At 37.3% G+C, this 17725-nt stretch overlaps 2 protein-coding genes across 12 annotated transcripts in view; one reads left to right on the top strand and one right to left on the bottom strand.

Moving 5' to 3' along the window:
• Positions 1 to 500: 500 nt before the first annotated feature.
• FCF1 (FCF1 rRNA-processing protein) lies at positions 501 to 14682 on the bottom strand. Its single transcript, XM_008516440.2, has 8 exons — positions 14434 to 14682; positions 14048 to 14115; positions 12779 to 12850; positions 11799 to 11947; positions 7859 to 7931; positions 2851 to 2938; positions 1536 to 1630; positions 501 to 770 (listed from the first exon to the last, which is right to left on the bottom strand). The coding sequence occupies exons 1-8, from the start codon at positions 14434 to 14436 to the stop codon at positions 722 to 724; spliced, it is 597 nt and encodes a 198-aa protein (XP_008514662.1). The 5' UTR covers positions 14437 to 14682; the 3' UTR covers positions 501 to 721.
• AREL1 (apoptosis resistant E3 ubiquitin protein ligase 1) overlaps positions 14543 to 17725 on the top strand; it is a 46427-nt gene continuing 43244 nt past the window's right edge. For 7 of the 11 annotated variants that reach the window (XM_008516439.2, XM_070593930.1, XM_070593933.1 and 4 more), the window contains exon 1: positions 14644 to 14784. The gene's annotated coding sequence lies outside the window, so the exon portion shown is untranslated. Of the gene's footprint in view, positions 14785 to 17725 lie in introns of all 11 variants that reach the window. The other 4 variants (XM_070593927.1, XM_070593929.1, XM_008516437.2 and 1 more) reach the window with 3 other exon arrangements.

The following is a 17725-nucleotide window of genomic DNA, read 5'->3' as shown; positions in this document are numbered from 1 at the left end:
CCCTTTAGCATATCATGTAAGGTCCCCTTCTTTCCACTCCCTACTTCTGGAATTTCATATGTGGGTACAGATCCCTACCCCTCTGTTCTAGTTATAAAAACCTTTTGGCAGTTGTCTGAACAGGTCAAGCACATTCGTTTCATGGAACATCTGTGTCTCCATGTTTTTGTTCATATGCTTCCTATGTCTTATTTTCTTTCCTCATTTACTGGGCAAACACCTATTCATTTTTAAAGATAAACTCAAACATTAGTACCTTTAGCCTTTCCTCCCTCCCCATCCCAACCAAGGAGAAAGAAACCATTCTTTCCTCCTATATGTGTCTATTCCCTCATACTTTTATCCTAGCATCATTATTTTACTGTATTTATTCATCGACATGTTTCTCTTTCTCACCATAACATGAGAGTCTTGAGGGCAGGACCACATCTGATTAAGTATCTAGCATAGCCTTAGTAAATATTTGTTGAGTAAATCAGTATAAAACAACGACCATCAAATTGCGTGAGTAGTCATCTGATTTATAAAAAGATGCAACAAATTTTAAAATGATACAAAATATTTCCAAAACAACATCAAAAAGTGAGTGTATTTAACCATACTCAGCTCATAACAGAGCAAGTGGGTGAATGGAATAATAATTCATGCTATAGCATGTTTAATGAACTGGCAACAGAGGAGGTTGGTTGAAGGAGGGCAGAGGAACTGTGTCTTTTAAGAATTAGAACCGAGGGGCTCCATAATCATCTGGCATCCGCTCAATGTTGTACCTGATCAGGACAAAAAATTAACACTGGTAAGAAAGGTGGGTCCTGAACCATCCTTTACTGATTGACACACTCTCACCTTCCACTGTGAATCCTTTTTGTCAGTGCGAATATTTTAAAAAGATACCATAATGAATGATTTACAGCAAAATGCTGACCATATTATATTTATTCTTCAGTCAGAAAGTTAACAAGGAGGTGAGCCAGGCACTGAGTCCAGGTAAGCCCAACTCCTTAGCCCACATTCTTCCCGCTATACTGTGTTCTCCCTAAGCTGAAAAGCTGGATAATAACAGTCTGAAGACTGATGTGGGAATATCCAAGAAGGATAAAGAACAGCTGTTGTTTTTTAAATAAGCTTTTAGTTTCCCAGATGAGGGGCTAATCACATGCACTAGGCTTTCAAAAAAAGATATTTCTGGATAAAAAGATTAGCTTGATTTAAATTACTGCTTTGTATTTAAAGCAACACATCTATTTCTTCTAGTAATCTTATTGTAATAATGTGTCTGCCTCATTCCTAAATCCTAGTTTTATCTTTTGCCCTTGTTCTTGTTACTTTGTCTCATCTCTTCAAATAGAACTATGTAAACACTTGATATAACAGTTTCTTTCAAATCCTTCTATAACCTGACCTCATTTTTAACTGATATCAACTGATATCAACTATGTATCACTTCTCCAAGAGAAAGTTCTCACCTGACCTCATTTTTAACTGATATCAACTGATATCAACTATGTATCACTTCTCCAAGAGAAAGTTCTCACCTGTGGTTAGAAATATACATGATGGGAACTCCAGGGATCTTCCGGATTCTTCGTTTAAGGTCCCGGTCAACCGTGGCCACAATGTAACACTTGTGCTGTAAGAGACATCAACTGAGTGTTCACAGGGAGCTCACTCAGTCTACTTAGTGACAGTGGATAATGGTACAATCACAGGCTAGTCTGAAGAATTATTCATTCTCATGGTAAAGAGAAAAGGAAAGGCTAGAACAATTCGTTGAGTAACTATTATGATCTAGGACCTCATATTTATAAAACATACAACAAGCTGCCTGGACTGAATGTAGCTCCAAGAATCTTGAGGGAGAGAAGATAGAAAAAAACTATTTAAAAGCCACAAATTTTTTTTTGTCTCATTAAGTGGAAGGGAGTTTCACATCTGAGGAGGACAATTCCTCGGTTTTGGGAAAACACCCTGAGGGAGTCTATGCAGAGTAAGTGCCTTAAATGGGAGGGCACAGCTTTCGCCTTTCCCAGGATCTCCAGGCTCGGGCCTACTCTGAGGCCTCCTAGCGGGGGAGGCAGGCTACCTCTTTGGCCAGGAGGCCAGGATGGGATCTCCTACTTCTTCCGGGGTACTTGTGAGATAGCACCCTGGGAGACTCGGATGTAACTGAGAAATACTTCTGGGCTAGGCATTGTGGAGAGGAACAATATTCCTGCATGGGGAGGAAATGGAAATGGAACCTTATTTTACATTCACAGGGAGGTGGAATCTGATCTATTATTATATCTACACTCACTCACTTACACCATTTTATAGAGAAGATTTGTAGAATAAAGAATCAGTAAGTGCCCCAAATCATACACCCAATAAATGCAGGTGCTGAGATCTAAAACCCATGTCTCCTGCTCAAGCCTTTGACCTTTCCTCTATGACCACAGCAAACATTTACAGTTCAGTTTTTTTTTTTAAGATTTTATTTTTTCCTTTTTCTCCCCAAAGCCCCCCGGTACATAGTTGTATATTCTTCGTTGTGGGTCCTTCTGGTTGTGGCATGTGGGACACTGCCTCAGTGTGGATTGATGAGCAGTGCCATGTCCGCGCCCAGGATTCGAACCAATGAAACACTGGGCCGCCTGCAGCGGAGTGCGCAAACTTAACCACTCGGCCATAGGGCCAGCCCCTACAGTTCAGTTTCTTAAGTAAATGAGGATACCTATGCTTTCTATGAAGTTTTTTTTTTTTTTTTACTATTTACATCCCAAGATACTTTATAGACCATGAATATTCCGGAGGTAATAGTTTACCTTTTTTTTTTAAAGTACTAAGTAAATCTTTAAAAACTGATGATACCTGAGTTACTCTCTGTACCAAGCAGTCATCTGCATAGGTTCCTTTGTGTGTGCATGGTAATCGTTCAAATCTTGGATCCTTGGCAATCCTACAGGGTTAGAAAAGTGAATTAATGATAACATTCAGGCCACTAGATAACTTTCTGAGTCTCAGTCAGCGAAATAAGAGTAACATGACCTACGTGGAGATTTTAAGGCCCCTCTGTCCTCCTGAAGCTTACCTTCTAATTGGAAAGACAACTTATACAGAAGGGAATTAAAACTGACTGACAGCTTGTGTGTCTTAGGTCCTTTAATCTTCACAAAACTCTGAATTATTATATTTTCATTTTATAGATGAGGAGACAGATTCAGAAAGATTAATTTGTTCAAAGCTACACAGCTGGAAAAAGCCAGGATTCAAAATCAAACCAATTTTAACCCAACCATTTCACTTTTAGGAAGTTGTCTTAGACAAAAGTACAAAAATATAGAGACAAGGATGGTCACTACAGCATAGTTTATAATAGTGAAAAACTGGAGATAATCTGAATACCCATCAGCAAGGTAAAAGCTAAATATATTTTGGTGCCTCTATCCCATTAAAAAAAAAAAGAGGTATGTACCACTGTGGAAGGACCTATATTAAACTGTTGAATAAACAAAGTAAGCTATTGAACTATATATACATATATGACTCAAGAAAATACAAATCTCTTTCTTCGATTCTCTTTCTCTAGATTTGCACTTATTCAGAAGAAGGTGTGGAAAAATATATATTAACCCTTCTCAGGTGTCACTCTCCGAGTAGGAGAATGGACAAAGCGTGAATATGGAGGAGGACTTTTACTTTTTATTGAATGTATACATTTATATTGTTTGCCATAAACAAATCAAACATGTATTATTTTCATACAAATTTGTAAAAGAAAACCCTGAAGTCTGTGATTCCCAGAGCCAATGCTGTTTCTATTACACAATGATCAGGACCCACAAATGAACAGAAACACAAGGCAGCACATAGGTACCAAGTGCAACAAAAATACTCCATCTATCACAGTAGCTGAGAGCTAGGTCAATGTGGGTTGGGTCTATTTAGAAAAAATTACACAGAGAAGAAATAAAATGAAGATGAAAGAATGTTCCAAGTAAGTGGAGGCAGGCATATTCCAAAAAGGGTACCACCCATCAGTAAAATGGTTTGGTGGTGTTCAGGGAAGAGTGTGCACATCTTTCTGGTGGGGAGAAGGCTGTTCACGCAGAGGAGATGAAACAGGGCTGGAAAGCAGGTTGAGGGTGGACTGGGAAGAGTCTCCAACGCCAAGCTGAGAAGTGTGAGCTCCATGACATTGGTGATGGGGAGTGGTTAAAGATTTCTCAGTGACAGAGCGACATGAGCAAAGCTTTGTCCCAGAAAGACCAGGCAGGCTGTGGTGAGGAGCACACACTAGGAGGAAGGCAGACTGGCTGCTTGGAAACTAGGCAGGCAATAGCCTAGGCCCTTGCTCTTCTGGTTACCCCTTCAATCCTAAAATCATTGGTCTCCTCCTTCCTGCTGGCTCTTTCTCAGAAACATACCAACATGCGCTAGGATCTCCCCATCTTAAAAAATAAAAAAAATCCTTCTTTTTACTTATACTACCCTCCTCAACAACCCATTTCTCTGCTTCTCTTCACAACCAAACTTGAAGTTAGAGGTACACTCGGTACCTTTATTTTCTCCCCTCCTATTCTTTATTATTATTATTAAAATAATTGCTTCTTTCCCCCTTTTTATCTGAAGTATTTCAAGTATACAAAAAAGCATAAGGAATGATGAAAACCTTGTATCCACCATCTAGTTAAAGAAATGAAACATTACAAATAAAAATGAAGCCCCTTCTCCAATCCCAACTTCTTTTTACCTCCCCACAAGTAACTATATCCTAAATTTGGTATTTATCAGTCCCACACATTTTACTACATATGTAAGATTATACACGTATATACCTGTAAACAATGAACTAATAGTTTGCATGTTTTTAAACTTTACATAAATGGTATGCTTCACATATGCTCTTGCTTCATTTGTTTTACATTGTTTTGGAGATCTAGCCACATTGACACATATAACTCTACTTCAGTCATTTTCATTCCTGTATTTTATTCATGAACATTCCATAATGTATCCATTCTCTTCTTAATGGATCTTTTGGCCGCCTGCAATTTTTTGCTACCATACACAAAAGAAAATTCCAATACTTGTCTCCAATATATGTATGTGAGCTTCTCTGTGGCAGGCCCTTTGTTTTTTTACCAGAAGCACAGTATGAAATGCATTTTATCTAGGACACAGTAAGCACATATATACACACATGTAAAAGTGAAAAAAGTTCTGTGATACAATACTCAACCTTTCCTACATACAATATATGTCAATATTTTATAGTTTATTCTATTTCATTAAAAAGATATACTGGTTGTGACCTACTAAACTGATTTTACAACCTATAGATTTGTGATCCTCAGGTTGAAAGACATAGGGTTGTAAGAGTATGAACAGCCTCGTTTGTATCAGATATTGCCAAACTGCTGTCCAAAGTGACTGTCCAATTTACACGCTTAACAAGTGAATATGAGAATTTCCATTGCTCCATAATCTCAACTGTTCTTGGCACTGTCAAGCAGGCTTTAATTCTTGCCAATCTGCTGGGCATGAAATGATATCTTATTGTGAAATTTAAGGAATTTGTCTTTTTCGTACAAATTTGTAGTTTTTTATATATTTTGAAAATAAGCCCTTTGGTGATTATATGTGTTACTAAGATCTCACTATCTGTGGCTTGTCTTCTCATTTGTTTATGGTGTCTTTTGTTATACAGAAGTATTCAATTTCAATAGAGTCAAATCGATTAGTTTTTCATTATGGTTTGGACTTCTTAAGAAATCCCTGCCTACTCCAAAATCACTAAGATATTCTCTATATTTTCTATAAAAGTTTAGTTACTTAATCTACCTGGAATTGATTTTGAAGGAAGTGAGATAAGGAGCCCATTTTATTTCTTTCCATAGGGATAATCAATATTTTAATAGTTTATCACTTTCCCATTGACCTAAATAATGTTACCACTTTCATACATTAGATTCCCACTTTTCCTTTTGCCTTTACTAAAATAGCTTTATTAAGTATTTATAAAATATAATGAAATTCACTGACTATAAATGTAAAATTCGATGAGTTTTGACAAATTTATATATCCATGTCACAACCTCTACAATTCAGAAAGAGAACATTTCCATTACTACAAAAGTTCCCTGTGTCCCTCTGCAGTTAATCTTCTTTTTCCATCCTCAGCTCCAGGCAACCATTGATCTATATTCTATTACTATAGTTTATTATATGAACTAGGATTTCATATAAATGGAATCACATTTCTGGAGTGATGGAAATGTTCTATTTCATGACAACGATGGTGGTCCCATGACCGTATACATTTGCCAAACCCATTATACTGTACAATTAAACTTGGTGCATTTTATAGCACATAAGTTACATCTCCTTATAGGTAACACGTACACACAAAAACCCACTGGTATATCCTTTACTTTGAATGGGTCTTTTACCCATGCATGATTCCGTGATACCATGCATTGATCATCTGGAAAATACTGATTCACTGAGTTACAAACATCTTCCAAATATTGACACATTTCATTATATAATATAAAAAAAATCATACTCATTAATATCTTCACGGTCTCAACAGAAAGATCCATAGTATTGGGAATGTGATAACTCGTGATTTTCCAAAACTGTAATTTTCACTTGAAAGCTCGAATTTTATCATTGGTAGCTAATACAGTAAGTTGTTTTCCTTGAAGTGACAAGTAGACTGCATAAATTTTTGAGACAATATCTGCTAAATACCAAAGTCTGAAAAATCAGTGTTTGTCTGTTGTTCTTCACATAAAAATGATATTCCATGAAAAAGCAGCTGGTTCAATTCACAACTCAAACAAGCACACAAATGCTTCTCACCAAGACAATCTTCGTCCTTTGGTATGGAGCAAAAGCGCTGTATGTCTACTTCAAACTTCATCACAAGGAATACTGATGTGTACTCCAGGGTTGAGACTTAACATAGTTTACTACTTCATCAAGGATATGCTTGAGACTCTGGTATTTTTTTTTTTAACTGCCACTGGGTAGCAGTGAAGAATACAAAGACTACTAGCATTATTTGGGCCCACTGCCTTGATTTGTAATAAGGCACCAGCATTTCTGCCATCAGTTCAAACGTCAGCACAGTGACAAAAGCAATGCCTTGGTATTATTATGAAAACGGTTTTGCAAACTCCCTGCAAAGGTCTGTGGGACTCCTAGGTGTCCACAGACCACACTTTGGGAACTGCTACTTTAAACTCAAGAGTACTTTCTAGGGGCCGGCCTGGTGGTGCAGCGGTTAAGTTCGCACATTCCGCTTCTCGGCGGCCCGGGGTTCGCTGGTTCGGATCCCGGGTGCGGACATGGCACTGCTTGGCAGCCATGCTGTGGTAGGCGTCCCACGTATAAACTAGAGGAAGATGGGCACGGATGTTAGCTCAGAGCCAGGCTTCCTCAGCAAAAAGAGGAGGACTGGCAGTAGTTAGCTGAGGGCTAATCTTCCTCCAAAAACGAAAAAAAAAAAAAAAAAAAAAGAGTACTTTCTAGAGTAAATTCAAAACTTAGAATCCTTTAAGTGTGAGACTCTGAAGGGGACATCTAGATTACAAACTGATAGTAAAACATTTCCTAATTGAAAACCTAGAGGAACTTAAAAAGGAGGCCCACAAGACCAATATTACTAAGTAACCTAGTTCAAAAAGCTTCAGCTTAAAAATCTCTAACCTTCAAACATTTGCTTGCTTAATCCCAAATGGTTAACTAGTTTTGTATGTTTTTTATTTAAACTAATCGGACAAGAAATTTTTGGACAGCAAATAGATGAAGAAGGGTCAAAAGAATCTACAGTATGCAAATCCAGAACAAATCTAGACCAGCTACTCCCTACCTTAGAGCCACTCGATACTTCTGCCCCAATTTCTCAATTTCAGCCATTACACAGTCAGTTATACAAGGGATACCTACCAAGGAAAAAAAATCATATTAGTAACAGAACTTGTGAAGAAACTGCTTTTACTCTCTCTGAATTATATCCTGTTGAGAGTCTTTAAAAGACCCATGAGACTCCTGGAATGACAGCAGAATAAGCACACTGCAATGAACACTAAGAACTAGAGGAGAATAAAATCCCCAAAACTAGGGAACTGTCCCAACCCCACACCACAGATTCCATAAAGTATCTGTGATAAATACATCTGGGGAAAAAATTAAGCTGGATTCCTATCATTCTCTATACATTACAATAAGTTCCAGAAGGAAAAAATGTAAATGTGAACCAAAAGAAACTATGAAATTAACCAGAAAATGAAAATTTGATCACATAAAAATATAAAACTTCTGACAACTATCAAAGAAAAAGTCATATTAAAGTGAAAAAAAAATTAATTGGGAAAAATAGTTCTACAGATTTGTCAAAGGACTAGTTTCCTTACTATACAAAGAGCTTATAATAGTAGCTTAGAATTATGTGCTATTTGCCAGACACTGTGCTAAGCACTTTACAAGGAATGTCCCACTTAATCCTCAGAACAACTCCTATCAGGTAAGGTTGTTATTATTATTATCTCCTTTTTATAGATGAGGAAACTGAGACACAAAGAAGTAACCAGATAGCAAATGGTGAAGCCAAGATTTGAACTGGCTACAGACTGCATTCTTAATTAACACACTACATTTCATTTCATAGAAGAAGACAGCCAAATGGTCAATGAGCATAAAGATGCTCAATCCCACTCCTAATTAAAGAGATATAAGTTGAAACAAGATTTCATTTTCTATCTACTAGAGTGGCAAAGATTAAACAGATGAAAATACCCAATATTAAAGAAACAGGTATTCTCACACTAAGTTAGAAGGTACATAAATTTGTATAACTAATTGAGCAGAAATTTGTAATACCTATTAAAATAAAAAATATATATACATCCCTTGATATTATAATACAGCTTCTAGAAAATGTATGCTAAAGAAATATTCCATCCTAACAAAGAGACATATTCACAAAGATATTCACTACAGCTTTATTTATAATAGGGTAAAAATTGGAAATAATTCAAATGTTTAGTAGGATATTGGTTTAAAAGAATTATATATTTAAACAATAGGATACTATGTAACTTAAAAAAATAATGAGGTCCATCTTTATATACTGACACAAAAAAACGTTCAAGATGTATTTGTTCAATGTAAAAAGCAAGGAGAAATGGATAAATAAGATGTGATCTATCCACACAAAGGAATATTATTTGGTACAAGAAAGAAATGATGTATGATACATGCTTTAACATGGATGAGGCTTGAATATTATGCTAAATGAAACAGGACCAAATTTTATATAATCCCATTTTAATGAAATATCCAAAATAGGCATATCTATAGAGAAAGAAAGAAAATTAGTGGTTACCTAGGGGTGGGGTGAATGGGACGGGTTGTAGGATGATAGCCAAGTGGTTCAGAGTTTCTTTCTGGGTAATGAAAATGTTTTAAAATTGACTGTGAATACACTAAAAGCCATTAAATCGTAAACTTTAAATGGGTGAACTGTATGGTATGTGGATTATACCCAAAGCTGTTATAAAAAAAGCACGAAGAGTAATAGTAAATAATGTATGACCCATTTTCATTAATAAAATAAATGAAAACAACCTCTACCCCACAGAGACTGTATATGAATTTTAAAAAACTTTCCCTCTGAGAAAAAGCATGACAGGGAACTTTCATTTTTTTTAATGCCAGATTTTTTCTTACAAGTACATTAATACTTTTGAAAGCAGACAAAGTTATCAAATTTTGAACTAAAATACAACGCTCAGAAGAAAAAGCGTTGTAAGATGGAGGTATGAAGTCAGTAAGATCAGACAGTCTTGGAATCAGAGGGCAATATGCACCTTAAGAGGATCAATTTCAGAGCCACACAGCAGTGAAGCAAGAAAGGGCTTACATCTGGAGCAGGGAAGTGGGCCGGGGAAGATCACCGTAAAAAAGGGACAGCAACAGGGAAGAGGACACATGGGCAGGAAAAAAAGCTGATGGGAAGCTAACCATCCTCCCTTGTTGGAAAATCAGATGAAAATAGAAGGAACTAAGGAGCTATGAAAAGGTCAACAGGGCATCTTAAAGGCAAGAGAAAGATAAAGGCCTTCCTTTAAGTATAAAGTCAAGTGAAGAAAAGTTAAACAAGCAGAGCTTAAACAGTTAAGGAATATCCTAGGTAACTGAGATTGTTCTGTACTTGCATGTTTCTTCAACCTTTGCTTTGAGGTATTATGTTACACAGAAGACTGCAGAAAGTGGTATTTTCCTTAATAAGCTTGTTTTTAGAAAAGGCACAGTAAGCATTAGGCTGTATGCCTTATAGCTGTACTCTAAGGTATCCACACCTGGAGAAAGGCTAACTGCAGGACTAAAACTATCCTAAACAGCTGCCATCTACATAATAGTGGTGGAGCTAGAGTCAAGGAAACGATTCACCTCCAAGGGGTCATGCTTGCACCCTCCGTCCATTTCATTTATAAACAGATCACAGCATTCCTGGAGAAGCAGCTGAGACAACCATAAGAAACACCATGGGAATACAAAAAGTCTACCTAAACAAGTCTAGTGTCTTCCCTCATACAGGGTCACCCTAGTCCACTCACACACACATGGTAGTACCCCAACTTCAGGCTACTCTTTATTATTTCTAAGAGATTTTAAAAAATTGAAGTATTACACATACATGGCTTTAGAAAGAAATACAGAAAGGCATAAATGAAAAAATATCCATCCCCTGATCTTTTCCCACCCCACCAATTCTGGTCCTTAGAGATGACTATTTTACTCCATTAGCTGTTTTTCTCAATTGGTGGTTACCTTCATATCTTGATATAATAAACTTACGCAGTCACTTTTTATATCTATTAATTTTAGGCATTTAAAGAATTTAGCTCTTAACCATCACACACCCCTTACCCCATCTTCCCAGTTTTAATAAATCAATAAACTACATTTACATTACTAACACTCTATAAATGTTGTTCATTATAGAATATCTTCTAAATATTAAAGGAGGTGCAAACTTTTTCCTTTGATTCCAATAATTTATTCTTTATGGCAAAGTATAATTCTAATTTTCATTTGTACCTTTAACTAGATGACTGGAAAATATATGAATATAAATCCACCAAAAAATGCAATGGATCTCACTATCAGGAAATTATTCCGTTGTACAGGGCCTAAATTTTCTTTTTCCTACTCACAACAGTGAGGGCAGATCATTTGAAGGAGGGGACATCCAAATACACAAGGGAAATCTATTAATGGTAAATTGCATACCTAGGTGTAAATAAACTACCTCAGATCTTTTGTAGTACAAATAAATACCAAACTGAATAAACTTAGAAATTGTTGACCATCATCACTTCTGGTTCTGTAATTGTAAATGGCAAAATGTCTTATTTAGCTCTTCCACACTGGAGTGGAATGGAGAAATGTTCCCTCCTTGATGTAAACGAATATACATACTGAATATGTAATAAACATGTAATAAATTTTCATCTACCCAGAATTTTAAAATCCAGAATTCTAAAACAGAAAATTCCCCTTCTATGTTCAAAATTGACGTCCATAAAGATGGTCAAAGCACACTAACTATTTTCTGAATCGTGAAAGTTTAATTATTCCCAGTCAAGTCTGCATTATATTTCAATTCATTGAAAATGGTTATTGCTATGGTGAGCAAATTAAATCGCCAGCAATTCAGTTAACTAGAACCTCATTCCTCTCATGTATTTGGATAAATACGATTATTCTGTACAAATGTCACAGAAATGTAAAGGTATGATACTCACACTTGGCATACAGACAGTCCATCATTGACTGTACTAAGTCCAGTTTGGCTTTAATGGAAAAGTTGATAAAGTTGGTATCAACCAGGATGTGGTAAGGTGGGCCGAGCTGTGTGTTATATTGGAAGAATAAGCAGGAAGGATGTTGGGGGCTGAGTGTAAAAAAGAAAGAAAACACAAAACAACGTCTATATTGATACTTTGGTATCAACAACAAAAAAAGAAGTCTCTGCTTGTAACATTTTGCTATAGATTAAGCTCCTTTTTCCTTGTTAATTGGAAATAAATCCTAATAAATCCTGTGATTATATATCCATCATCAATCTAGGGCAAAGTAAGAAAAACAAGGAAAATGTGATGAAGTTTCATAAAGTTAAATGCATTTATTTACAAGGAATGATCTTTATTCTGAAAATATGTCCTCATTATTTTCTTAGTGATACATTCTTTCTTTTATGAAACGCTGGTGTATTAAACAATGGCAATTATTTCTTCTGAAAGATTCTTGGCAAAGAAAAAAATTAATGATTCTAGATTTAATCCCCAGGATTTTACAGGAAATTTTACTGCTCCATGAAATCCAAAAACCTTCAAATCCTTGGAACTGATATATGCTCATCAATATCACTTTCATTTGCATAGTTGTGCCAGATTTATTCACAAATGACTGAGCAAATTAGCTCAGGGCAAGCCTGGATTTCTAAGAGGTCCAAGGTTTTAGAATGTCTCTTCTAGGGCGAGCCCCCGTGGCCAAGTGGTTAAGTTCCACACACTCCACTCTGGTGGCACAGGTTCAGTTCCCAGGTGTGGACTTACACCATTTGTGTATCAGTAGCCATGCTATGACAGTGGCTCACACAAAATAAAGGAAGATTGGCAACAGACGTTACGTTAGTTCAGGGCAAAAAAAAAAAAAGAAGAAGAAGAAAAAGAATATCTCTTCTTAAGTTTTAAAGGAAAACACGAAATTCTTGATTACTCACACTTCTCTTTCCTTGAGTGCACTGGGATCTTTCTTTTCTTTTTTTTTAGGTTTTAATCTATCCTTTTCTTTGCTAGGAAAAAAAAAGTAAATTAAACACAAGGGAGAAGAAAAAACCATAGCAGTTATAATCTCATTCAAAATTAAAAGTTTCTTTGGGTGTGTGTGTGTATAGAGGAAACCCTACTTTGTGACTTCTTTATGTTAACATCAGCATATACTTTTTGAGCACAAATAACTGTGTGGGAAGTTGCCTGGAATTAACATAATTAATCCATAAAACATGATTAAATTAAAACTCCCTAGCCAATAATTTGTGAAAATTATAAATGGGTAAATAAATATTGGTTATACTATCATTTCTTTCTTAGCCAGAAGCTCTCATATCAAGGATCAAAATCCACTTCCAAAAAGTGGGTAAATAGGCTGACATTTATCTTCTGAAGACTCAGATGTTTTAACCGTAGGGTTCCCCCATATGCCTCTTAAAAAGGGCTGAAATGAAACAACACATGTACAAAATTTAACCCTTACCTAGAATAAAACAGTAATAATGGGGAAAATTTCCGAAAAATTGCATGACAAATATATACTAAAGGCTGAGAATACCATTTAATAACTCTGAAGGCTTTAACCACCATTCCTTTGTTCTGAGCCTCTTAATCAAAATGAAGACAAGTCTTTATTTAATAACTTCCACCATTCTTCACTAAAGCAGGGAAGATGTTTGGGTCCTCCTTATAGTAGGGAATATGATTCCACTCTTCTCCCACAGCCATCAGACTCTTGTAAGATTTACAGAATGGAGACATCTAGGTGTTTTCCCACTATTTCTTTCAAAAATATTTGAGTGTCAGGTGCAGGAGACACAAGGGAACCATGGTCTCTGACCTCACCATCTTTCAACAATTATAACAAACATGTTTTTTCCTGGGAAATGTAGTAGTGTAATATAGCAAGAACATAAAGATAATCCGACCTACCCCACAGGACTGTTAGGAGGCTTAAATGTGATATGGTAGAAAAAGTATATAAAAACGGTGGAACAAAGTGAACACTTAAATGTTTAATTCCCATCCCATTCACCAGCGTACTCGCTCAGGAGCTAAATGACCCTATACACTTCACAACTATCCCATGCTATACAAATCCAAGACACAATAATAGTAAAAGTAACCACAAGATAACAACAAAAACTTTCACTACTTATCCCCTCGTGACTCGTATATCTCTGGGCAGTCTATGAATCCAGCTGACTCCAGACACTCACAGCCTCTGATCTCTGAGACTAAGCATTCGCTTCATGGTCGCATACTTTCTTGCTTTCTTTTGCTTCCCCTTGAAACAGAAATTTTAGAGTTAAAACAGTTGGAAATACATTGCCTTTTCCTGATATCCATTTTTTTTCTTTTGTCTATTCCCTCCTCTTCTTCCCTCCTCTTATTCTCTTAGCCCCCTCTTATCCTCTCTGACTCAACTCGCCCCTCTCCCCACCCGCCAGGGCGTAACAGGCACCGCTCGGAGCAGTTTAAAACCTAAGCTCAGAATGAAAATAAGCAAGGAGAATGTGGACGAGATTTGGCTAAGGGCTGACTCCCTCAATTTCCGCCCAAAACGTGGCCAGACAACGTCCCTCCAGGTACCCTGCCCTCTCACCATGTCCACGCCGCACTCTTGTTTCTTCCGGAATCGCCGACAGCACGACTCTACGCGTCATGCGCATACTGCTTCCGGCACAGGATAGCCCGGAAGCGGAAGCCGCTTTGGGAAACGGAAAATCCCGGAGCCGGTTCCCATCCTGAGCTGAGAGCTGTACTGGAGTCTCCGGGGGAGGGCCGAGGGCCGGGTTTCTGCCGGGCGCTGCCGCCGCCGCCTCCCGGGGCAGCAGAGCTGGGGCTTCGCCGCGCCGCCCCTCCCGGCTCGGGGAACCGTTCTCTCCTCCAGCACTCCACGCGGCAGAGCCCAGGGGACCTGCCGGCACCAGAGTTCCAGACAGAGAGGACAAGGGTAGGGGGGATGGAATTCTGGGTTGCTCGGTAGTTTTGGGAAACATATACTCCTCACCCTCAGCTCTGGGGCGTCAGGTCTCTATCGTGCAACTCGGAGGCTCTGGTTGCTGCTTGGTTCTTCTAGCCGGCATGGTGCTTCGTGCAGCCAGGTGGACGATTCTCAGGTTTCTCTCTGAGTAAATACCCTGTATTCGTCTCGGTGGAGAGAGGGATAAAGCAGCGTTCGAGGGCCTTCTTTAGACTATGTGGAAAATTGGGGCATAAACTTGCGTATGTTACTAGTTACCAAGCCAGGAAAATGGTGGGAAATAATTATTGTGAAGCCTTGGTGTGTTGTCCTTAAATGGAAAAGGAAGAGTTTTTGAGAACAAGAGGGTAAAAATAGCTTACCTGCTATGTACGCAGGTGGTTCTTAACCTTTTAGGGATCACGTACCCCTTGAAAGTTTGTGGCAAGCCAGGGACAATTCTTTAAAAAATGGGTACACATGTCATACAGTTTATGAGACTCATGGACTCTGAAGCCCGTCCCTGGACCCTCTAGGTGTCTGTGAACTTAAAAGTTAAGAACGTCTATCCTGTATACTATACCTGGCGCTTTAATTATTTACCTTCTTTGACCTTCACACTAACTTAAGTACCCTCATTGTACATTTGGGGAAGCGAGGCTCAGACTTTGTTCAGGGGTTTGTTTGGGTCTGTTTGATTCCAAAGCCTGTATTTTTCTTATTACGTGAAGCTGTCCTAGTGTTTGAAATCCAAAAAGGCTATTTGATTAGCAAAAACACCAAAGCTGACCATTGCATGACCCTTAATTTGAAACAGTGTATTGGTTAACATGAACTTTGGAGTCTGATGGGGTTAAAATCCCTGCTCTGGCTCATACTAGCTGCATGACATTGCGTAAATTAATCTATCTGTGCCTCAGTTTCTTATTGGTAAAATGGAGATAATCACAATAGTACCTGTCTTACAGGGATGTTATCAGGACTAAGTGAGTTGAAATGTAAAGTTCCTAGAACAGTATCCACCACAGGTAACCCCAATGAAAGTGTTTTCTATCGTTATCATTTTGTGTCTTCCAACATAGAGTATGTGGTGGCGTTGAAATTTCATGCCAATTGTATTCTAATATAGTTGCTCTATTTTGGAACTTGAATGTGTTGATAATCTCAAGAACCTTATTAAGTTTTCAGTTCTTGGAAAGCTCAATCGCAGGGTGATTTCTCATGTTGATTTGAGTTTAGACAGTTGTTTTCCTGTTTCTCCTTTCTCTTATAGGTATGCATACATTTAGATAGCTTTGTGGTTGACATATCTGGCTTTGTTGGGTCTGAATATTTGATGTTGAAATAGTTTTATTATTGAAGCATCTACAGATCCTGTATGTGCCTTCTGCTTTACCCCACTTATGGTCACTGGGAGTTCCTAATCTTTTCAGAACAGCTTGTCTGCCAAGCTGTCATTCATGGGTAGAGCTGACAGTAACCACTTTTTCGATGCATTAGAACCTTTTGGTGATTAGGCAATAAGCTTTTTAAGTAAACATGATCAGTTGTTTATTTTAAACATTTAGAGACTGATTACTATTATATATAGGTTCAGAGGAAAATTACATATAATTAAATAGTAATTTCCATTTAAATTCAGGCATTGACAGAAAAACACTCTCCTGGTAATGTGTACCCTGAATTTTGGAATCCATGAACAATAACAAATTTAAAAAACAAGCAGTTTGTAGTATCTATTCTGAGAGTTTTCTGATTTCCTTGATTGTTAATACTTGATAGGGAGCTAAATTATGTAGGAACACCATGGGGGATGAGAACATACTTAGAAAAATATGTTTTTGTTGCATTGTAATTTTACTACAATTTGAGATTCTTACAGTGTAAGATGAAAGTCCTCAAATTCTATAGCATGTTTTGATGGTGATGGGAGGGGGGAAATGGTGTTGGTTTGTGTTGGATGGGAGCAGAAAGTAATTGCTTTTGATTACATACTTGTAAGAAAAAGAAACGATTTTAGTCCTTCTCAGCAGTCAAGAGGATTGTTTTGTGTTTTTCTGCAGTCTTGAAGAGAAAGAATTGCTCAAGGCATTCGACCCACAGTTTGAACACATAATTGGGCTTGGACTTCATCCATTCACTAATTGGTCTAACTTACTAATTTAAGTTGATAAATTTCTTTGTAAAATTGTCAATAATGAAAGATTCCTTAAAAAACATCTTGTATTTCAATATTAGAAAGTTAAAGAGAGATTCACTTTTGTGGCCATCAAGGGAAAAAAAATTCACAGATATTTTCTTCATTTTCAAGTTATAGTTTTACACTTATTTTTGTGTCTCATGTGATGTGAGTCATTTTCCCAACAAACATTAGTTGCTGTTAATTATTTTTCAATTAGCTTGACTGCTTCCTAAATGTGGTAGCATGGTATACAGCATGCTCTGCTCCTTAGGTATTGATATTGAATTGGTTTTTAAGGATACCTCGGAGGTACATTACCACTGCATGTTCATTCATTCAGAAGGTGTTTATTAGGGCCCATCCTGCCCCAGGCAATGTGCTAGTTACTCTTCAAGAGCTCAGTCCTGTATTGGCGAGAGACTTGTAAACAGATAAGTTATTGTAGGTGTTCCAGCAGAGAGAGGTATGCACATGGAAATATTTTAAAGGAATTACTCTACCTGTTCATCTTTCTGTAAGTGGTCCAGGTCAGAGTACTATTGTGTAATGTTTAATACTATAACATGCCATATCACAGGTCAAATTTATGACCTAAATGGATTCTAGCATATCATTTTACCTTTTAAATGACTTTAGGCATTAAATAGCTTAGGTTTAAATTTCAGTTATCTCCCATTGGTTTCTTTTTCTTTGAAGGGTTCAAGAACGTTTAGCCTTCACTCATGCTCTTTTGTGTAGTAGTTTTCAAAC

The sequence above is a fragment of the Equus przewalskii genome, chromosome 25 (genome assembly GCF_037783145.1).
Source record: "Equus przewalskii isolate Varuska chromosome 25, EquPr2, whole genome shotgun sequence".
NCBI lineage: Eukaryota > Metazoa > Chordata > Mammalia > Perissodactyla > Equidae > Equus > Equus przewalskii.
This window is presented reverse-complemented; position numbering and strand designations above follow the sequence as displayed.